General features: G+C 37.7%; 1 protein-coding gene across 4 annotated transcripts in view; it reads right to left on the reverse strand.

The window, feature by feature from the left end:
• The window catches only part of LOC122813969 (neurotrimin-like), a 2,345,907-nt gene that overhangs the window by 957,242 nt on the left and 1,364,515 nt on the right, over nt 1-24,150 (reverse strand). For all 4 annotated transcript variants that reach the window (XM_044086525.1, XM_044086523.1, XM_044086524.1 and 1 more), the window contains exon 3: nt 22,763-22,888. In XM_044086525.1, the coding sequence (XP_043942460.1) occupies nt 22,763-22,888 (126 nt within the window). The remainder of the gene's footprint in view (nt 1-22,762; nt 22,889-24,150) is intronic.

The following is a 24,150-nucleotide window of genomic DNA, read 5'->3' on the forward strand; positions in this document are numbered from 1 at the left end:
GCAGCAATAGACTTCATTGAGGTGGCTAAACAAAATAAAATGGAAAATTGGAGACAGGGAAAGTTCATCTATTGGTTTAATTCTTCTGTATAATTAACACCTTGTTATTTGATAATATCCATAAAATACTTAGAGTAGATCTTCATGACTAGATAAATGTTTAAAGTGTGAGAACATTTAGTTAAAATCTATTAATGATATAGAACAAATGCTACATTTTAAGGACATTGCAATTTAGCTTACAGATATATCTATATGTATTTTATTTAAACTGCATAATGTTTAGATAACTTATAAAAACTCTTAGGCTCATACTTAAATTAAAAAAATTCAACTTTGACATAACTTCTTCTTTTGGCTGCTCCCATTAGTGGTTGCCACAGCGGATCAACTGTTTCCATTTCTTCCTGTCCTCTGTATCTTGCTCTGTCATACCAACCACCTGCATGTCCTCTCTCACCACATCCATAAACATTATCTTAGGCCTTTCTCTTTTCCTATTACCTGGCAGCTTCATCCTTAGCATCTTCTTCCCAATATACTCTGCATAGCTCCTCAGCACATGTCCAAACCAACATAATCTTGCCTCTCTGGCTTTTGTCTCCAAACCTTCCAACCTGGGCTGACCCTCTAATATACTTATTCCTAATCCTGTCCATCCTCGTCACACCCAATGCAAATCTTAACATCTTCAACTCTACCACGTCAGGCTCTGACTCCTGCCTTTTTGTCAGTGCCACTGTCTCCAACCCATAGAACATAGTTGGTCTCACTACCCACTTGTAGACCTTCCCTTTAACTCTTGCTGGTACTTGTCTGTCACAAATCACTCCTAACACTCTTCTCCACTCACTCCATCCTGCCTGTACTTTCTTCTTCACCTCTCTTCCACACTCACCATTACTCTGAACTGTTGATCCCAAGTATTTCAACTCATCCACCTTCGCCACTTCTACTCCCTGCATCTTCACCATTCTTCTATCCTCCCTCTCTTTCACACACATATATTCTGTCTTAGTCCTGCTGACCTTCATTCCTCTTCTCTCTAGAGCATATCTCCACCTCTCCAGTGTCTCCTCCACCTGTTCCCTACTCTCACTGCAGATCACAATGCCATCTGCAAACATCATAGTCCACAGGGACTCCTGTCTGATCTCGACTGTCACCCTGTCCATCACCACTGCAAATAAGAATGGGCTCAGAGCTGATCCTTGATGTAATCTCACCTCCACCTTAAATGCATCCGTCACTCCCAGCGCAGACCTCACCGGTGTTACACTACCCTCGTACATATCCTGTACCACTCTTACATACTTTTCTCACACTCCCAACTTCCTCATACAGTACCACAACTCCTCTATAGGCACCCTGTCATATGCTTTCTCTAAGTCTACAAAAACATAATGCAACTCCTTCTAACCTTCCCTATACTTCTCCATCAACACTCTCAGAGCAAACGTCACATCTGTAGTGCTCTTTCCTGGCATGAAACCATACTGCTGATCACTAATCATCACCTCCCTTCTTAACCTAGATTCCACTACTCTTTCCCATAACTTCATGCTGTGACTGATCAATTTAATCTCTCTGTAGTTACTACAGGTCTGCACATCACCCTTATTCTTAACAATTGGTACCAAAACACTTTTTTCTCCATTCCTCAGGTATCCTATCACTTTCCAAGATTTCATTAAACAATCTAGTTAAAAACTCCACTGCCATTTCACCTAAACACCTCCATGCTTCCAGAGGTATGTTATCCAGACCAACAGACTTTCCATTCTTCATCCTCTTCATAGCTATCCTTACTTCCTCCTTGCTAATCCACTGCACTTCATGATTCACTATCCGCACATCATCCAACCTTCTCTCCCTCTCAGTCTCTTCATTCATCAGCCCCTCAAATTACTCTTTCCATCTTCTCAACACACTATCCTCGTTTGTGAGTACATTTCCCTCATTATCCTTTATCACCTTTACCTGCTGCACATCTTTACTAGCTTGGTCCCTCTGTCTAGCCAATTGATACAGGTCCTTTTCTCCCTCCTTAGTGTCCAACCTTTCATACAACTCTTCGCATGCCTTATCCTTAGCCTTGATATAACATAAAAGATAAAAAAATAATGACAATTTTAAGTTTTACAACTCAAACTACTTCCTGTCCCATTTGGAAATTAAGTATTTAGATAATCACATTCCAAGTGTACATTCATAATTAAAAAGGTCAGATATAAAGAAGTGAACGAACAAATGTATACATTTTTTTATTTATTTATTTTTTATTTTACATTTGTTGACCGGGCTAGTCTAGCTGGATACATGTCCATTTTCAGTAGAGGCCCGAGGAGAAAAGCTCCACAATAAATACCTTAATAAATACAAATTATACTAAGAAAAATAAATACTTTAAATGTAACATAGGCCAAAAGGTTGAATGGAAATATATTTTTATGACAGCAATGAAGTATCTGCATGCTGAACTGATGTCCGGTCATTGGTGCAATTATTATGAACAATTTGATGCTAACAGGTTTCTGGTTTATGTTTGTATACATACAGATTAGGATCCCCTACAAATGCTTGAGATGAAACTGCTCAAACACCAGTAGCATGCAGAAAAAATAAATAAATAAAGAAGATGATTGGCATAACTCTGAATGTTGTTTATCATAGGGCATCATTGCCAGTGCAATTTCTTATTGTACATCAGCAAGAATTCACTTCTTAATGGCAGTTTCTTCCATAGTGAGTTGGTAAACCTGTGGAGTTAGTATATATACATACATATATATGTTTGAGAATGTGGAGGTGCAGTGAGGCTTGCCCCTTAAAAAAGAAATTAAAAAGAATTATGTTAAAAGGAATTTTCACCCTTTTACTGCACTGCTTCAAAACAGCATGGCAAACCATGATTTTTAATTACTCTACCATCCTGTTATGATACCACTGTAAAGTTTTGAAGTTGAACATGTGGCTCGTTTGCATTAGTCATGTCCACTGGACTGCCTCATTTGAAAACAATGTTATCCAGCATACTTCTGCAGTGCCATATTTTGGAAGTTGCTTATCACTGTACATATGGTAATGCTATATTGTTTGAATCAGGCCTTGATAATTACTGAGCAATCTGCAAAACTGGTCAAGCAAATATTTTACCACATTTCAGTGATTGTGGCATTAGTTAAAATATTGTAAAATTCTACAAGCTATTATCAAGAACTACAGTAACAGAGGTGCAAGTGGCCTCCTACTCTGTCATGGTATAGATCTAGGTTAGAGTGATGCCAAAAGCATTAAATTATACCATAAAGGACCCCACTACTTCCACCTGATAGGCATGCTACCTTCTTCATTCATGAATATGGTATATGTCAATACACATTAGTGTAATGCAGAGTATTTTCAGAATGAATAAATCCTTTATGACAGGCATTCTGCACCTCATCACATGGAGTACTGTATGTCAAAATAATGACAAAGCACAGTAAACCACTCCTGTAAACAATGCAGATATCATCAAAAGTCTCTTTAGCCTCTTTCTGACTTTGCAGTTCACTAGAATGGTATTAAAATTATGCTACTACTCTACATAGTAAAGTCAAAGAGACTTGATCTTTAGTTAACTGCAGTTATATTACTTTCTTGACTGAAAATGGTTAACCTACTGCACCTCAGGATGAAACTGGATACAGCTTTAACATATAATTTTCTAATACTAATGATCAACTCAGATATTAACATTTTACATAGAAAAATAACTCAATATGTGGTTTTCTCTGATGAACTTCAGTGATTTAGCTAAAAGCTAAGAACACAGTTCAGCTGCCTTCTTGTAAGTGGTTTTGTTTGACAAATCAGTGATTTTAGCATTTTTTCTTGTGTTGGCAGTTGTGTGATTATACTCAGAGTAACTAAGGAGTTGTAGGGTGAAGCCATCCATAGTAGCCCCCTAGAAAACACAGCTTATTTTAATTTTTTCAACTATATAAAGCTTTGACAGTTTCTTCATCTGAATAATTAGATAGTTGCAACTTGGGGGAGTATTAATAACTAAAGTACTGATGCTGTAATTGTCTTTGAGTGAAAGTCATTAATCTGCACTGAAAATTTCATGTCCATACTATCTCAAGCAAAACAACTGTCTTAGACTTGTTTTCTGAAACAAGGCCCCTAAAATGTAAATCTTACTGCTATTTTTACTTGCATAATGAGCCAGAATATATGCATATTTTGTGCTCCTGTTTGATATTATGTGTTCCATGCAAAGTTCCAACCTATCTGTCATGCCACAAAGCAAAAAAGGAAACAAATGATTAGCTAGGTGCATTTTACATAACGATTTTGTGGTGTGAAATGAGAAATAGACATTTGCTAAAACATGAAAGGTCATTTTATTTAAAAAATACATCTAGACTGAAATTCAGGCTGATGAAAATTCAGCTTTTTTATTTCATCTTAACAGTAAAGTGGCAGAACACTTTCAAATAAACAGCATAGTAAAAACAACAGCATTGCCATAATAATTAAAAGTAGAACTGTGTGGTCTATGTCCTATCTGTTCTTGCAATGCCATTTGTGTAAGCCTCGCACAATTACATAAATAAAACACATACATATTTTTTCTGTCTTTTGCATTACATATTAAAATGGTGTTAAGTAGAATGTGAGCCTCTGACAATGGCATCTCAATATCAAACTATGCAAGTCTCACTTCTAAGGCCCCTTGACCTTAGCATGATATCTGACCTCAGTACTCTGTGTAATTAATCTTTGGGATTTACCAGTGAGATTGCTGTTGGTCTAGATTGCCTTCACAGTCTTTTTATTAAAGGGCAGACAATACATGTTAATCAAATGACAGAAGGACATACCTGAAAAGAAGTTAATTTTTCTTTATCCTAAGCAGTGCTGCACAAATTGTGTTCCTTAAGCTTGTCAGTTGTTGCACAGCAAGTACATCATTTTTCAATTAGTCAATGCATCTTAAGAAGCAGGTGATAATGTTTTTTGCTTGTGAATGTCATAGAATAAATCTAAAGATCAAGTGGCTATTTTTGTACATTAATCTAATAATTTATCTTGACTAACCTGTATTTAAAAGCGGTAGGAAAACATTATGGTAGTTGAAATTTTCTAAAAGGCTAACTAAAGATGTATGATAATTAACTTCATCATCACTCTACATATAGACAAGGAAGCATATAGCAATTTAGAAAATGGATATGCAAAACTCTGTCAATTTACCAGAACAAGATACTTGTTTATGAGCCCACAACTTAATTTACTTGCCTATAGAACATTTTGAATATATCTATGCAATGTTTCTAATAAGCAGCAATGCAATGTTACAGTTTAATCTATTTGTGTAGAACAATTCTTTTTTCTTTAAATGTAATTTATATTCCTACATTTAAGTATCTTGGTTGAAATTTGATGAAGCAATCCCAACATGTAATAAAGCAATATGAAGGATTGTTTTATTTATTAAGTTTTTTTCACTCTTCATGTCCCATGCCATACATACAAGGTCTGTATAGGGTACTGTATTCTAAATGAACATTATAATTAGACCACAATAGAAAAGAAGCAATATTGTCTTAGTATTTCAGTTCATGGTGTAGTCTTATAAGGGCCAATCATGTATCTCTCCGATTTGTACATAATCAAGCAATTTAGTATAATATCACAAGGAAAAAAAAATCTAATAACGTCATTTATCCACATGAAACCTGACACACCAAGAGACTAACATACTTCTCAACTGCACAGATTTTCACCGAATATTCAGATTTCTGCCTCATTATTATTGTCTATTCCTCATGAAAAATGTGGTTTTCTGGCAAATCAGTGAGAAAGAAATTAACCAATGACATTTGAGTTTCAGACTTCATGCACTTCAAAAACATGCATGGTAACACAAAACCTTTTATTCTAACAGAGTTCTAAGTGTATAAGAGTTATATTTAATATCTGTCCCTATCCCCCCCCCCATTATGTTTGACTTTGTCTATATTTCTTTTACTAAGAGGTTGAGAGGTACGGAAAGAAAACTTTGAAAAAAGTGAAAAGTGGAAAAGTGGATATATTTGAGAATGTTTACACGCTGTATAGATCACTTCTCCACAGTCACTTTGTCAAAATGACTCTTGGTGCATAAACTGTCCTTGCTAAGAGATAGTTAAGATAATTAGCAATGACAACTAGCTGCTACATGTAAGCTCAACATAAGCTGTCATGTAATATAAACAAATAATATGATTGGACTGCAGTCATAACCAGAATGTTATATATTCAAGAAAAAAAATGGCAAGAAACTCACCTCAAGAGGAAAGCAAAATTCTATTACATGAAGCTTTGTCTGCTTATAGGAAGTGTTATACGACTTTGAAAGATGTAACACACTCAGAGCTGCCTTGTAGTTGCAGGTAGCAAACATATGTGAGATGTACATCAGATCCTGTAACACCATTAATAGTTGTAATATAGTAAAATGTATTACAGCTTTGAAATTGCTTCAGTTTCCCAAAGCTGCTGCCTGCTGTTTACAACTAGTGTGAGATTACTAACATTCTTTGAATGGTGCTTAAGAAAACTTTGTTAAGCACTTTTTCCTGCAACAGAAGGATGATTAACATGATTGCCCTTTTCACTATTTCTGAGCATAATTGCTGCACTCTGTCTACTACATTCTAACAATATAGAGTGTTTGTAAAAACAATATCTTGAAAAGGATGAGCCTTGTTAAAATGTCATGTATATGACGCAATACTCCATGCATGTGCATAAATACATGACTTTTGTCATATAAAAACAACACTGTTCGTTAGAGTTGCTAAGCTAACTAAAGCTATCCAGACTGACTGATATCTAAACAATACCCAAATGCACATGTTTAACCCTCAGACACTATAAACAACACCCCTTCTCTGGAGAAAAGTACGTTAGATTAGTGTTGACTCCAGTTATGCTTCTGGACACTTGCAGAATAACAAAAAACAAGTAATTGCATTATATGTGTATATGTGATAGGTATAGATTTACATTCACTACTACTTTACTTTAAGCTTGTTTGCATTCTCTCTTACATTGTATACACACTCTGTACCATTTTTCTGATCCTTTATAGCAGTACTCATCATACTGTTCATTCCCTATCAAACCACAAGAGAATATGTTTCTCTGTCTTCATCTACCCTTTTGCATGTTTTAAAAAAGTTTCTTCCCATTTGATTACCCACACAATATACCACACTATATCATGGGAACATCTCCCCTGCAAATATAAGATATGAGGGGGTGGGAGGTTGGTGTAATAGGGGGTGGGAGGTTGGTGTAATGAGGGATGGGAGGTTGGTGTAATGGTTAAGGTGGTTAAAGGGTGGTTAAGGGGCAAATCACCCTCAACATCCACATCCCACCCCCACCCCCCAGTAAGGAAGCCTCCTTAAAAAACTTCTCCATAGCCAACTTCGTGCTACTGAAGTCAGAAGAGACAAACTTCACAACACCCACATAGACGGGATCTGGAAGTTCGACTGTAGAATCCTACACTAAGGCACTGTACGAGCACATCCACTCTTGCATGAATCGTGGCATCCCAAATAGAACCAAGATGCTCTTCTCCAAGAAAAAGGAAGCCAATCTGGTGGTCCCCTGCTATAAACAAACTATACAACAGAAGGAAAATCAATGCAAAAAACTCCCTCACCAGCCTCAGTAAGAAGCTGAGATCTCTCATAAAATCCTCAAAAGCTAGTTACTAAAATAAAATTGCCAAAGATTCCGAAGACAACCACAAGGCATTCTATAGTTATGTCAAGAATCTAAATGGCAATGCTCAGATCTGCTCTGAGCTACAATAGAATGGCATTAAATATACTGATCCCAAGGATATTGCCAATGTCCTGGCAGATCAATTTAGTGCCAACTTCATCCCCCTCTCACAACCCTAAAGGGCCCATCTCAATACCAAAAGTTTGCCAAATTCTGATAATTATGGCCACACAGGTAGAAACCGCACTCTCCAAAGCTAGGAATACAGCATCCATGGGACCAGATGACATCCCAGGCTGTGTACTACATGAACTACAAAATGAACTGGTACCTCACCTAAGTGTCATGTTTAATCATAGCCTCACCTCAGGCTTCGTGCCCACTGACTGGCGCACAGCTACAGTTATCCCACTCCACAAGGGAGGATCTGCCTTGGATCCTAGGAACTACCATACCATCAGTCTGACAAACCTGATCTGCAAGGGCATGGAATGCATTATCATGGAACTTATAAAGAAAGACATTGGCAACCTGCAAACACTGGACCTCACCCAGTTTGGGTTTGTGAAGGGCCAATCTTGTCTCCTGAATCTGATTGACTTCTTCGAATCAGTCTCCAGAGCTGTGGACGAGGGTAAGGCAGTCCACACAGCCTATCTGGACCTCGCCAAGGCCTTCGACACCATCCCCAACTCTGGAATCATAGATAAACTTACTAAGCTGGGCATAAATCCCTACGTCACTCAATGGGTTGCCAACTGGCTTACTGACAGAACCCAGACTGTAAAAGTAGATAACTCCAAATCCAGCTCCAGACAAGTGACAAGTGGAGTACCTCAGGGTTCAGTCCTGGGACCACACTTGTTTGGCATCTACTTCTCTGAAGTACAGGCCAACACTAAGGGAATCTGGCTAACAAAGTTCGCAGATGACTGCAAACTGGGAGCCATTACTGAATCCCCAAATGATGTGGATATTCTACAAAAGGGCCTTACAGAAACAGATACCTGGTGCCAGAGCCATGGGCTCAAGCTTAATGCCAAGAAATGTATAGTTATCCCCTTTGGAAAAAAACATCTACCCATGAATTACCACATAGGTGGCAGGACACTAAACATCGAAAGTGTGATGAGAGACTTAGGGACACAGGTGGACAGTGGTCTCACTTTCGATAACCACATCACCACAACAGTCAGGAAATCCTTCTATGTCGCACACCTCATCACTAAGGGCTTTTCATCCAGAAAAAAAGGAGGTCATTGTCCCACTGTACTCATCCCTCATTAGACCCATTATAGAGTATAATGCCTCATTTGGTATGTACCTCACAAGACATCTGCAACAGCTGGAAAGGCCACAGAAATACCTCACTAAAAGAATCACAGGCCTAAAATAGATGCCATATGCTGACCGTCTAAAAAAACTCCAGCTATACTGTATGGCATATCGTCTACTCAGAGACGATCTCTGCTTAACATACAAGGCCATGTCAAACCCTGAGCTGTTAGACATGCTCCACTTAAAGAAATCTCAATCCCTCAGAGCCACACGCTTCAGGGATCTAAACCTTGTCATCACAATGAACAAAACATGTTGGAGCGATAGGTTCCTGACCCAGAGACTCCCCATACTCTGGAATAGACTGCCCATAGATGTCAAGTAGAGCGCCTCATTAGCCCTCTTCAAAAGGAACCTTGATGATTGGATGGGAGACAGGAAATTCACCCAGTGGATCAAGTCAGTCGCCCTGCTAGACAGGGGTCCAGAGAAGTAAATATTGTGGGAAGAAATATCCAGAGAATTGTTATGGCTATATATAGCCTAGTACCAACCTATGAACCTATGAACCTTACAGACACAAGGTGCAGGGTTTGATTGCAACATTGGGTAACTGGCTACGCTTAAAATGGCCCACAAGGGCTGTTAGCCTAGTACTAATCTATGAAATGGCAACAATTATTATTATTATTATTATTATTATTATTATTATTATTATTATTATTATTATTATCATTGCTGTTATGTCAGATTGTAACCGTGTAGACAAGGAGCTTTTCTAAACATTAATTCACTTCAAGTTCTGTCTAAATAAATTGATAAACAAATTTGATCTGACAATGATGGTAACTGCAGGAGCAAAGACTAATCCTTAAATTCACAATTCTGTTAAAAAAAGAAAAGGAGAAACTATAGCATAGTAAGCTACAGAATCTTCTGAGCATCTGTGGGTATGTAATTTTACAATCAATGCTGTTATTTTAACTTTGCTGCTCTAGATAAGTACCATCGCAGCACAGTATAATAGCATCCCCCATCCACTTACCTTTTCTGTGTGTTCTCTCTTTTCTTCCATTTCTTAGAATTGCAGGAAGCTCATGAATATATCTCATTGTATTCACAAGTGTAACTACTGGATGCTGAATTACTAAAGTAAATAAACTGATATAGCAGAAAAGCAGCCCTGGTCTACTTTGATGATATGAAATAGACAGACAGACAGGCAGAAACTTTTTTGTCTCAAACCTACCAACCAGTGGTCATCTTAAAAAAACATTATTTCTGCAAAATAAAATGAAAAATAGCAGTTTCTGGGCAGGGTATGGTCCTAAAAAACAGAATATTGTCTACACTGGTACAAATCACAGTGCTAGGTGTGCTCAGTCCTTGTTTTCACAACTCACAATTTGATTGTAGTTCCCACAGGTATGATCCAATGTCAGAGCTGTTTTGTAAATAACAATAGGATTTAGGGAAATATCTCAATATATACAAAGTAAATGGGTGAGGCCACATAAATAATGTTATTTTACTTTCATTAGAGCTACAGATTGATATTTTTTGATTTTTTTATATGCATCAGATCAAGATAAAATGAATAGAGCAGCAGCAGTCATTAAATGGTCTAATAAATGTTCAGAATCAGCATTTTATTTATTTATTTTATTTTACATTTGTTGACCGGGTTTGCCCAGCTGAGATGATGGCCCTTTCTCAGTGGAGGCCCAGGGAGAAAAGCTCCACAAAATTTACATTTATAAAAGTAAAATGAAAAAGTATAGAAACAAGAAAACATTAACAATTTTTAAGTTGAAAAGAATAAAAGCATAAAAATTATTTAGAGAGCTTGAGTAGACATTACACTTAAGAGATACATACAGAAACAGTATGCAAGTTAAGAAACAGTATACAAAGTTTATAGATACTGCCAAGGTGGTTGCATCTATATATTTTCATCGGATGGATGGTCTACTTAATAGGAAATTCACTGTATCTTCACTGATGTAAATGTGCATTGTTTTATAACTTAACAATGTATTCATAATTGATTGCATCAAAAGATTAACAGGTGATGTTCCTTTATTTTTGTATGGAAGTCAAATACACTGTAGAACTTGTAAGCACATAAGTTGTGTACTTTGTTCTAGCCATTTCCTCAAGACCACAAAGAATATCAACAAATCTGATGGGGTAGTGAATTTGATGGTTGAGATGGTGAAGTGGGCCATGCTTATGGTGGGCGATTTTTTGGACTGTTGCATATTTGTAAAGAACTATTATACAGTTTGGTGTTTATTTCTGGTTAAAATTTGAATAAATACTTGGAAAGAAACAACAGAAAATCTCACTTAATGCACCATTAGTGAACATAAAATTGCTACTATTTAAATTAATTTTCAAGACATACAGGACATACTTCCAGAACTGCTATGCAGCAGTCCTTAGCCTAATTTAAGTGGGGAATCAATGCACCTACCTACTTCATTAATCCAGATGAATTAGACCTTGGCCTGATGCACTTTTATATAACATAATCACCAGTCAATTAGTAAGTTAATTTACCTTCAAATTACATTAACTAACATAACTACAGTTGTGCCATTTCCCTGAAAGACTGATACCTCAAATCATTTCTCCTCATCCACCTGAATCAGCCTGTTGTACACATCAGCATCCTATCTCATAAGAGGTCTACTTTAAAACACCGACACACAAAACACCTACAACAAGAACACCGAGACCGGAAGATCGACAACTGAGATGACTGACAGATTAAAAGCACAAAACTTCACATGCCCGACAAACCACAATCCTGACAATCAACAAAACAAAACAAATACCTTTTCCAAAAAACACACACACAACACAAGCACAACAAAAACCTTACAAACCTACACTAAACCTTACATACACAACTATCTATGCACTAACCTTAACCCAAACCCTAACCCTAAGATCCATCACTATCGCACACTCACCTAACCTGCACCCTAACCCTAACTCACTTAACCCACCCCTAACCCTAAAGTCTGTCACTATTGCATACTTACCTTACCCGCACCCTAACCCTAACTCACTTAACCCACCCCTAACCCTAAAGTCTGTCACTATCGCACACTTACGTTAACATGTCGGTGTTCTCAGCGTCGGGCATTTAAACTGTCGGTCATCTCAACTGTCGATCTTCTGGTTTTGGTGTTCTCATGATCGGTGTTTTGCATGTCTTTGTTTTCAAATAGATCCCTCATAAGGGTTAGGAGCTGGCATAATGGTTTAAGGTGTTTAAACAGATATAGGGTACAGGGCTTGGTTCTCACCTTTGAGGGAAACTGGCTAGGGATAAAATGTTTCACAAGGGCAGCTAGCCAAGAACTTATATATCAGCTTAAGAACCTGTTATCCTCTAAATTTGAAATAACTCCATATAGTTGCATGCTTAAAAGCCCCAAACTAATTTACAGTTATGAGTTTTTTCTACACTTCACTCTTAATAGAATTTATTACCTTAACCGCACACTCCTATGCATCTGCTTGTTTTGTAATGTTCTTCATGTGCTATGTACTCTCTAAAATGAGATATGTAATTAATTCTGAACTCTTAATACACTACTTATGTATACACTTTACCTTGCCAAATAGATAAAGTGTTAGAAAAAGTTCAAGAATGTCCTTTGCATATATTTTTGCACACAAACTGTGTCTCACAGCACAGGAAGTACCACATTGATGGTGGGTGCTTATATTTACAGTTCTTGGTCTATTAGTATTTCTGTGTCATATATTTAACACTATGCATACCTACCCTAGACTGCTCAGTATGGCTCATGTATTGCACATGCATAAAAGACAGTGAAGTACTCCCTGAATATATATATATTGCAGGTTCAGACAGTTGGCCCCTGGGGTGGAGGAAGAGCCAATGGTGTTGCCAGAAGAGGTGTGACATCTTGGGTTGAAGTAACCAGGAGGCTGGTGCAGCAATCTTAGGCAGCATCTACCAGAAAGGCATATAGTAGGGCATTATATGACTTTGATAAATTTATTTTGCAGTTGACTGAGGATGAAGGACTGTGTTCGGAAGAACTTTTATTATTATTTTTTTATTTTTATTGAGATACTTGGCTTACGGGCAGTGCAATCAGTTAACGTGGACTTGGCAGCAATTAATATATTTGCACAGCATGCTGGGTTGTAGGAATTTGGAAAGTCCTGGATGGAGGGGCATATGTTGAGAGGATGTGGTAGAGTGGCTGGAGTGCATATGGATATGCGTTTGTCATTGATGAGACAGATTTTGAGAATCTTATTGAAGGGTTAAGCTTTAGTGGCAGGTGAGTCAGTGGATTATGGTTTGTGGGTTACTTTGTTTTTATTGATGTATTTTGAGGCATTTTGGATTTCAGAGTTGATCGGGTCATTAGTTTGCAGAGATGTTATGTTTTTTCCAGTGCACATTATGTTATGTAAGTCTAAAACGAATCAGTTAGATAGATCTTGGGAAAGACAGGATTGTGGGGCATTGTGCGGTAGTTTGGGCTCCAGAATTGAGGCAGATTCATGTCAGGAGCTTTTAGGAATTGTTTTTTAGGTTGAGAGGGGGTAAGGTGGTGATGAATAGCCAGTTTATACATGTAATAAGTAGGGTGTTGTGTTGTATGAGTTTTCCAGGTGAGAGATTTTCTATTCATTCTTTTCATATTAGTAGGGCTTTGGATTTGGCAAGGGATGGCTGATCCATTGAGGTCACCCAGAGAGTAGTGAAGTGATCCTCAAATGGCTTATTATCTTATATTAGATAATGTATTCAATTAATAACTGAGTGTTTTTTTGTCTTTTAGAAAAGGTGATTGTCATCTTTGGCCATTCTTATATCCATTGGGCAGTGAAGAGGGGACCAGTTAGGACAGGTGGAAAGGATTTACGTTTGCATCGATTGGGGTGGACAGATATTTGGCATGGGATTAGAGTTCTTAGGTGGATTCAGCTTATGGATGAAATTAAAGTGATACAGTCACAGATGGGGTTTTCATAAATATTAGTGATACATTTGACTGGTAAGGATTTGAGGATAATTCCTAAGAACCAGTTGGTGGATAGGATATGGTAGGATTTGGTTATGTTGCAGAGGTTATATCCAGGCATGTGCACTATATGGTCAGAAGCAGTATAGCTTTTGCGTTGGAGGAATGCTGTTAATTTTAAGGCTATGGAGCATGCACAGAGGTTTATTAACTATAGGCTGGCATGGCAATTTGGGAGCATTGGGTATGTATACTAAAGACCATAGGGATTTTGATGAAAGGGATCCAGTTTGGTTTACATCTGATGGGGTGCACTTGAATGAGTTTGGTTTTAATTTGTTTAATGTACATTTAAGTTTATTTTTGGAAGACTTGGTGCAAGTTCTTTTGTTGGGTGGGGGGGCAGCCTGTGGTCAGGCTGGTGGGCAGAGAAAAGTGTCAGGTTTGTTTCTCCTCTGTTCCCCGTCTTAGTGTTGGGTGTTGATGCAATGATTTTGGGGGATGAAAGTGAGAGGTAGGGTGCTGCTTGATTGATAAAACTAAGTGAGTGGAAGTATGGATGCTACTAATTTGTGCAGGGTAATTGGGGTACTCTGCCCTGATGTATGCTATAAGGACTTTACATGGGGTTACAAGGTTATATGTGTTGCAATTCATGTATGAAATGATGTAATAAAGTTATGTTTGAAGTTAATAAAGGTTGTCAAATGTCAGTTGGTAACGTGTATTATTGAAAGGGACCAGGACAAATGAGGTTTGGGAACAAACCGATTTGTCCAGGGACATCTTTGGTAAGGGTTATAGAGAGTTAATTGGGGTTGGGGTGGAGTTTATTAGGGAAGGGGGTAACATTCTGGAACATAGATAAGCTTATTTAGTTGGGAAGGGAAAGGTCAATATGTTAAGGAGATTTTATAGGAAGTGAGGTAGACGTAGGGTGGGACTTAGGTGTTTCTTAGAAGTGTAAATTGGAGGATGAGTAATTTTTTGGCATGAGCTTCTTACTTACCCCTCCCTTGCATTTTTCTTTTATTTTCTTTGGTATCATACCTCAACCTGGAAACATCAAAATCTGGATATGGCCCATGAAAAATAGTACAAATCTGTAAACCGATTAACATAAGATTTGAATACATAATTAAGTAACCCCACCCACTCCAATGAATTGTGGGATACCAACTTTTATACACAAACTGAAGAACAGACAATCAAAATATGGCACTAGAGTTCCCCTGCAGCCATTCCAATGTCCCATTACCTGGCTATTTTGCCCCATTTACCATAAGCACTAATGTGCAAACTGCTTTACTTCTACAGTGATTATTTGGATTTTATTTTTACATTTTATACCACAATGCACAGACACTAATAGACATCTGCTAAACAAAGCAATACTGTCTCACAATGAAAACAGACTTAGCATTAAAACTTCTCTGTCCTTGAAAATTACATTCATTTAAACAGCATTGAAACCCACACCACATCCAAAGAAAATGCATCTGGCCAGTGGTGGATAAAGATTACCTTTGGGCTGTTTTCAAATCATAGGCCCCTTGCACACAAAACAAGAAACATACATGTGTTCTTTGATACACCTTCCTGACTTTATTAAATTACATTAATTGTATAATACAGCACACTTGTTAGACTTAGAGTGCATTTTAAATTTATTGCAAAGGTCCAATAATACCAGTGTGTGCTGAATAAATGGTTCTTGAACTAAAAAAAATAAATCCAACAAGCAGAAGTAAGATGAAGCAACACCAGGCTATCATAAAAACAAGAGTTTATTCAGGAAACAGGCATATGCCAAGGCATAAGCACTTTCGCAGTATTACAACTGCTTCATCAGATGCATAAAATCTAACTAATTCAATGCCCATTAAATAACAAAGTGAAAAAATCACATGACATCCTAGTAAAACTCTTAAAGAGATAACATTTTAAATATATGCAGTACTAATAGTAAACTTATATAAAAATTGAATGTGTATAAAAGATTACCCACTCTTGCTTCTCCACTGTCTGAAGTGGAAAAATGTGTTTTATCTTGAATGCTGGAAAATGTACTGTACTTTTTAAAAATATTCTTCTTATAATGCAGCACAGAACATAATAATTCTGATTTTCTGTTCCTGATTTTGGGTTAATGATATTTGTTGCTTTTTCCATTGAGGCACAAATGTCCTTGTGCATGACATTTTCTCACTTCTGTAAGTTCTTTTGTATCTGTAGCTACACCCTTGACTTGTTACACCCACCCCCTTTAAAAGTACAACAACACAGTAAAGTATCAGCCTTACAACTACATACTGTGAGAGTAGAACCCAGAGCCTTCTGCATCAAAGCAAGTATTTAACCTGCTATTGACATTGCAAACAGAATCAGCATAAGCAACACAAAACTCTTCTTCTGCTGAAGCTCTCAGCTTCTTGTAAAATCCACTCGACACTCAACTGTATCTCTCAGCTTTGTAGCACAAGAAATCTAGAAAAAGTCAAACTTTATGGGGGCAAAAGCCCAAAAACTAGGGACTCATTTTAAACATTGCTTTTATAATTTTGGAAGGTTGCTTAGAATAAAATGCTGTATTACCACCATGCATTTTACTGCCAAGTCTTGAACCCAGGACCCTGTGCACTACAGCCAGAGCAACATACCACTATGCCAAATCAGCAAAATCATTTGAAGACTGAAAATTTAAATGGTTATCATTTAGTGAATTCAGTTGTCACTTATCACCATAGCTCTCAGCCTCCTAGGACAAAAAACCTGGACAAAGCCAATAATGGGGTAAATACAGAATTCAGTTCTCACTTCAACCATAGCTTTCAACGTCTAAGCACAAAAAACCCGGACAAAGCCAATAATGTGGGAATACAGCCCCTAAAATGAGGACAGATTTCAAATACTGATCTTATAAACTTAGGAAATTGCTAGAATAAAAGGTTTTATGCTACTATTTATTTTCTGAAGAATATGATGTCTGAAATTCAAATGCCTGGCATTATTTAGTGAATACAATCCTTCACTGATTTGCCACAAAAATCCAGAAAACCACAGATTTTATGAGAAACAGAACAAAAATATGAGGCATAAATCTGGAAAGTTTTCAGAAGTGGTGGTGGGTAGGTACTTTTGGCTCTTGTTACCTGTCCCTAAGGTACAGGGTTTGAGCCTAAGTCCCTCTAGCCACCAGGTATATTCACCTGGGGCATTTTACACACAAACTCTCTCTCTCTCTCTGAAGACAGCTGCATAAGCATAATAAATACCTCTGCAAGCCTCGTGGCTTGTTTCAGCCGGATAAGCATAATAAATACCTCTGGAAGCCTTGAGGCTTGTTTCCACACTCTGAAGTCAGCCAACCATCATAAAAAGTAAATCTGCAAAGTCCTCCACTTGTTTCTGCAGCCTCAGGTTTCTGTTCACACATACTGCAGCCTCAGCCATCTAATCCAAAGTCAGCCACATAATAAATACCTCGCAGCTTGTTTCCATTCATGGAACCAGCACCATTCCTGCTTCTTGCAGCTGCACATACCCCTCTGGCTTGCTTGAGCAGCCAGAAATTCATGCACATGAGCTCAATTGCTCAATTCCAACAGGCTAGCAGGCCATTTCATGGAGCTGATATCATCACGCACATGATGACATCAGCTCAAAACTCCAAACAACATTTTTTCAAATAAAAAGCCTGGAAATTCAGACATTAAGGGGTGCCACTCGGGAATCATGGCACCCCATTATTTGGATCCCAAAACTTGGTAAAAACTGAGTAATTCGGTATGGTTTGAAGGTATGTTTGGTATGGCTATGGAAGTGGGCATTGAGTGGAGAAGTGGGGAAGGTTTGTCCTTCTTTTGTTCCCCCTCTTGGTGTTGGGTGCTGGCAAGTGACCAGAAAGGCACTGCTTGATCGATAAAAATAAATGAGCAGAGGTATGGATGCTGCTTATTGATGCTGCTTGATTGACAGAAATAAGTGAGTACAAGTATGGGCACTGCTTATTTGGGCGGGATGAGTGGGCTACGCTGCCCTGATGTATGTTATAAGGATTTTTAGTGCTGTGCTTACAAGGTTATTTGTGATACAATTAATATGTGAAATGATGTAATAAAGTTATGTTTGAAATTAATAAAGGTTGTCAAATGTCAGTTGGTGTCATGTGTATTATTGAAGGGGACCGGGGAAACTCAGTTATTCTTTCATCAATATCAGCCCATAGTAAAAGTATATCACCCAAATATTGAAAATAAAGTGTCCAACAGCCTGAGTAAACTGAATTCAGGACATACTTTTTCTACTACATATACATTACCAAGTTGGCATAAATAGGAGTACAAACTGCACCCATAGCCACTCCTTGAATCTGCTTAAAATATTCACTGTCAAAATAAATAAAGTTGTTCTTAAGTACAAGCTCCACAATAGCAATCAGTAGTTTGAGGGTACGGTTAGCTAACTGGGTAAGTTTTAATAAAGCTGAATGAAATAATTCTAAGCCCTCCATATGGGGGATACAAGAAAATAAATCAATAATGTCATTTGTTAGAGAAGTGTTACTGTCATAATATAATTCATGTTTTAACTTGCCTAAAAAATCCCAAGAATCCTTTAAAATGTGTTGAGCTGAGTTCAACGTGCTCTTAAGTGTGTGATCTATATATATTGCTAATGGGTACATTTTTTACCCCTGAGTGGAGACTATAAGTCTATAATGGGGGTCCTTGATATTTTTGTGAACTTTAGGTATTCCAAAGACCAAACTGCAGTTGGCAAGAAAGGCTGTCCTAGCATCTTGGCATGTATATGTCATCGATGGTTTAGCAATCCCATGTTTGCATTGCTGCAAATTAATTTAACAACTGCTTATGACTTTAGTTTGCTTTATATGTCACATACCTTGCACTGCATGTTGAACTGATCTGTTGCCCATTCAACTGCCAAGGATTCCCACTAGTGGTCTGACAGTGGGTATTCCATCTCCAGCCCCAATGGCACTCTTTATTTTGAACCTGATTGTTTACCACTGTTCACTGTCATGTCCTTAGTCATCTCCCTGATATGACAACATGGTGCCCTGATCAGCCTGCCTTGCTTTACAGTTATATTGGCCAGCCTACCTGTTCCAGTCATACCTTGCATATTGTCAGCATGCATATGGCAAGCTGTTTAATGACACTTTGTAGTGCTGTCTTGTGGCATTGCACATTATTACTAACAGCTTCAGTTTCAAAAATGCATTGCATTTGGATTTATGTCATGCTGCATACATTAGATAGTGGGCATGATGCTACAAAGGCAATGTTCACTATGCTGTGTGTGTGTTACCTGCACTTAAGCTCCTCTGCGATGGGCTTAACCTGCTTAGAGGGTTGTTTAGCCCAGCATCAATGACCCAGATGGACAAACTCTTTGTAAGTCATGCATACTTCACCTGCCACTAAAGACTGGTTCAGTGGTATTTAATCTTTATATTCATAGCAGACATACTGCTATAATACCTTTTTGTCAGACCACTTTATCATTTTCAGTTTATTAATGCTTACTTAACAACACTTACTCCTCTAGGAAAGGTAAGCAAACATTACTTAGCCACTGAAGTGGATGTGGTACAGTAGTGGCTGACACCCACCTTTGCTCTCACTAGCTAGGTCCCAAGCAGTCCTAAAACCCATATCTGTGTAGGGTGATGCAAGCCAACCACCAGATGTTGACTTGAAGGGCTCTCTGGCACCACTGGTGGCTTATCTCCACTGGGATAATTTTAATGCTGTCTATAGGGGAATGTAATTAATAGTTCCTGATATTTCATTTGGCAGAAAGTGGAAAGCCTGATGATGTCCATACTATACTAGGAGCTGGACACTTGCATTGACAGTCTGAAGGCATGTTTGTGTGAATGGAAGAGTCACACAGCTGCCTGTCTCTGAAAAGCTGGACAGTCAGTTGCTAGGCCCAATAATAAGCACAGTCAAAGAGGTGACTGACCTGAGGTTGGTTGTGGGACTATGCAATGTGATATTCAGCCATCACCTCATTTTATCACCCAGCATGATACATTTTCATTTTTTCTGAGTACTAATTCCCTCCCCAGTTTGTTGCATAATCTTCTGCATCATCAACTGTCCTACCTAGTGTTTACCCCTTATGTTCCCTTCTTCATCTGTGTCAATACCTCTCCTGTTTGTGTCTGTCTTTTGTGATTGTTCGCTTTCCTCTGCTTTCCTCATTATATCCTATTTCCTGCCCATACCTTTTGCATGCTTTCTTCCAGTACCCTTCTTGAAACTATAAAAAAACTGTGACTCTGTCTCAATAGAAAAACAAAAACTTGGTTCCACACCACATTACTACTCTTCTGTTTCCTCTGTCCTTCTGTGTGATACTATGTTTGTTCCTCCCACTTTCTGCCTGTGCTATTCACTTATGTCCTTCCACTTTTTGATATGATAATCGTACAGAGGTTACTGTATAGCCAACAGTTATCAGCTGTGCTGGTAGCGGAGGAGTGCTGTACACAAACATTCATTTGTGTCAGCACCCCACATGATGGTACTAGAATCATGAGGCCAGGTTACTGCTCTAGCACTGTCCTGGTTATTATAAAGCCTGTTGTGGTTTTGCTACCAAATTGCCCATTTTTTCTGACCCCATCTCACCACATCACACCTACTGCATAGTTAATCAGCATTAGGCCAAATTGTGCTACACATAATTGATCTTTCTTAATCCAACCCAGTATAAACTTAAAAACTGTCCATCACTGTTTTTGTCTAATGTAGGAATGTTTTTTTGCTTTCCCTGCCCGCATCTGACTACAAGCTGAGACCAGCTCCTATCCTCATTTAGTGGGCCTACTGGACCTGCATTAGCCTCCCTCAAGCTCAAAGTAACCAAAGTTCAAAGACAGTGAAAAAAATAATGGATGCTGGATCAGCATCATATTGATGCAGGAAAGTGTGGTCTCACTCCCTTCCACCAATAGCAGCCAAGCAACTCCACAGTTGCTTCCTTCTAAAAGTGCATGGTCAATTCATTATATGTGTAATCTCTCAGCTAAGTTGTATTCTACACACAGTGTGCACTTCTACTACAGGAAGCCTAAGCTGCTCCCTTCCCCAAGGATGGCCGAGCCAGCATCGGTTGCTTACTTCCATCCTTACCACCATTCGGTCCCTCCAGTGTTCTTGTGATTACTTGAATATCGGATTTCTGGGGCACAGGTCTGTATCCTTCTTCACTACAGAGTGAAATTAATGTCTGGCCTGTCCAGCTTTAAGTAAGGAATCCCATATGAAATACTGAGTAAAGTTTTGCCCATTTCTTCTAGTTTGGCATCCTATTATCTCCAGAAACAACTGCTGTGCAGACTCCCTCATTTTTCCTTTTATTATATGACTGATCTGTGGGTTATGATTCAAAACAGGCTGCAGCATACTGTTGCAAACTGCATAAAATCAAATGATTATTATTCAGCTGTGTATCATTTATTCCAGTCCTTTGCATAATCATTTAAATTTCCGTCCTTCATTTAAGTGAATTGTGTTGCAATATGTATGTTAAAAATGCACATCATGTTTGAGAAGTCCTTTTCTGCAATGCTATTCCTTTGCTCTGTAGTAAATTTCATTTAAATATTGTAAATGTCACAGCACAAGAAGAAAAACAATGATCAGGCATATCTGATGCCCAGTGAATTTCCATTTTAAAGGAAGCTGCATGCATTTCAAGAGAGAACGAGACAGCAAACCTACTGCTTAAGGATGAGATACTGATATTGCAAGGTACAGTTCCTAACTCTTCTGTTTATAAGTTGCATCAGACTTTAATCTGAACAGAAACTCATTGCAGTTTTCAGAAGTCAGGATAAAGAGGAAATACATTGCCATCTGCATTCATTTTACATTAAGTAACAGGGCTCTGCTAGAAATTTTTACAACACAAAATATACTTTATGTTCCTGCAAGGATTGTTATACCTTGAGCTTGGTGTATTTATATCTTCATCACTAGAATGAAACTCTCAAAGTAGGTCTGCGGTTACGCATTAAGTTAAACAAAATGCTGAGTGCAAAATGTTGTGTACTTCACTGACTGAGTCATAGCTAACCTATATCATTAAAGATTTCATTTCTTACAACATCTTATGGTTTAGATAGAATGGCCTACAGCTGTTGCAAGGGCAGACAGAGTGAGTCAGTGACAAATCTGCGTTAATAATACGCACCTGCCGATAAAGTAATAATTTAGTCTGACCTTCTTCATCACTACTCTGATAAGAAAATAAGTTTCTGATATCATAGTCAGCATCAGACTTTGGTCACATTGGCATTAATGTATTTTTTTTTCAAAAAATGCATTTAAATCTCAGTCTACAAATAACAGTTAAAGAATAATGAGTTAAATATGATCTACATTTTCTAAATTTATGTCATGTTTATAGTTTTGTATAACAGATATATAATATATATGAATGACTCATAAGATGAGTTGTTTGGAAAAGAAATAATTTCACGGTCTCATTATATAAGTTCTGCATTTAATGCTGTCAATGTTTGCTCAACGTTCCACTTTAATGTTGATATTTACATAACATACATTAAACCATTCATCTACCTACAATGCAAAAGAAGCCAACACTTCTCCAAGTGTTTCTCTACAGTACATGGAAAATGTCATTCCTACCTTGGGGAGAGATGTGCCTCCATGTGACTGTCGGCTGGGGTCTTCCTGCTGCAAGGCAATGGAGAGTGATAGTGCTTCCTTCATTCACAACAATATCAGATGAAATGTTGACAATCTTTGCCGGAACTAGAAGAGGACAAACATATTACCTAAGTTTCTATGTAACAAAGTCTTTTTTGTCTGTTTTTATGTGATTTCTAACAAAGGATTTCTAATTATTTCTAATATAATGAACCTTCCTAGAGAACATAATTACCAGAGTTTATACCAATGACAAGATTTATGGAAGAGAGCCATAATAACTTAAGAAGGAAAAGCTCATACATGAAACAATTCAGCTTATTTTAAGTTGAAAAGGTAGGTGTAGAGGTCTGCTACCAACTTTCAATTTTATACAAGCATTGCATAACATGGAAAATGTGGTTTGCTTTAAAAAAGTATACTGTCTCCCTCAGTCACTACGCATCTATAATCTTGTTTGTATATTGAATACATAGATATAGATGTAATTTTATAAATCAGCAAGACAAATAATCACACATCCTTCAATAACAATATATACTATACACACACACACACACACATATATATATACATATATATATATATATATATATATATATATATATATATATATATATATATATATATATACATATATATATATATCCTATATGATAGCATAGCAGGTTCTAAAAAATAATATAATAGATAGTTTCATAACTTAATATGACTACTGAATGCTCAAGGCCTATTAGCCACATGAAGAGCTACATGTCCCAGATCCCATCCTGGAACTTGAGGGTGCCCATGTAGATATCCAGTTCTTATTTAAAGGTGTACATTGATGGACTGAGTTTAACTGAGAGGAGGAGGAGTTTATTACATAGGCATGGTAGTTTCTAAGATATGAAGTTATAATTTTCCATAGAATGCATGATATTAAGTGTTATTAAGTCTGACTGTCCTCTAAGCTTCAGATCACTGGGGTAGAGTATTCTATGTCATGGGTTTCATATTGTAAGAGCCTATTAGTCTCTGTAAAGCAGGCAGAGGTCTGCTCTTAAAAGGTGGTAAGATGAAAATAAGAGTCAGAGTAGCTGTAGTGTTTGGCTACTGGACAAGTCTCAAAACCCTTCAGTGTTCTTCATAGGTTCATAGGTTTATAGGTAGGCACTAGGCTATTGGCCCTAGGGCCTATGTAAGCCTATCCAACAAGTTATTTTCTTGTGCCACTGTCGAGCAGAGACACAGAAGTAATCCATAGGGTGTATTTCCTATTTCCCATCCACTCATCAAGATTTTTCTTGAAGAGTGCTAATGAAGAACTTTGCTTGACATAGATGGGTAGCTTGTTCCAGAGTATGGGAAGTCTCTGGGACAGGAAT

Source organism: Protopterus annectens, chromosome 10.part0 (assembly GCF_019279795.1).
Source record: "Protopterus annectens isolate FY-2018-M chromosome 10.part0, PAN1.0, whole genome shotgun sequence".
NCBI classification, from domain to species: domain Eukaryota; kingdom Metazoa; phylum Chordata; order Ceratodontiformes; family Protopteridae; genus Protopterus; species Protopterus annectens.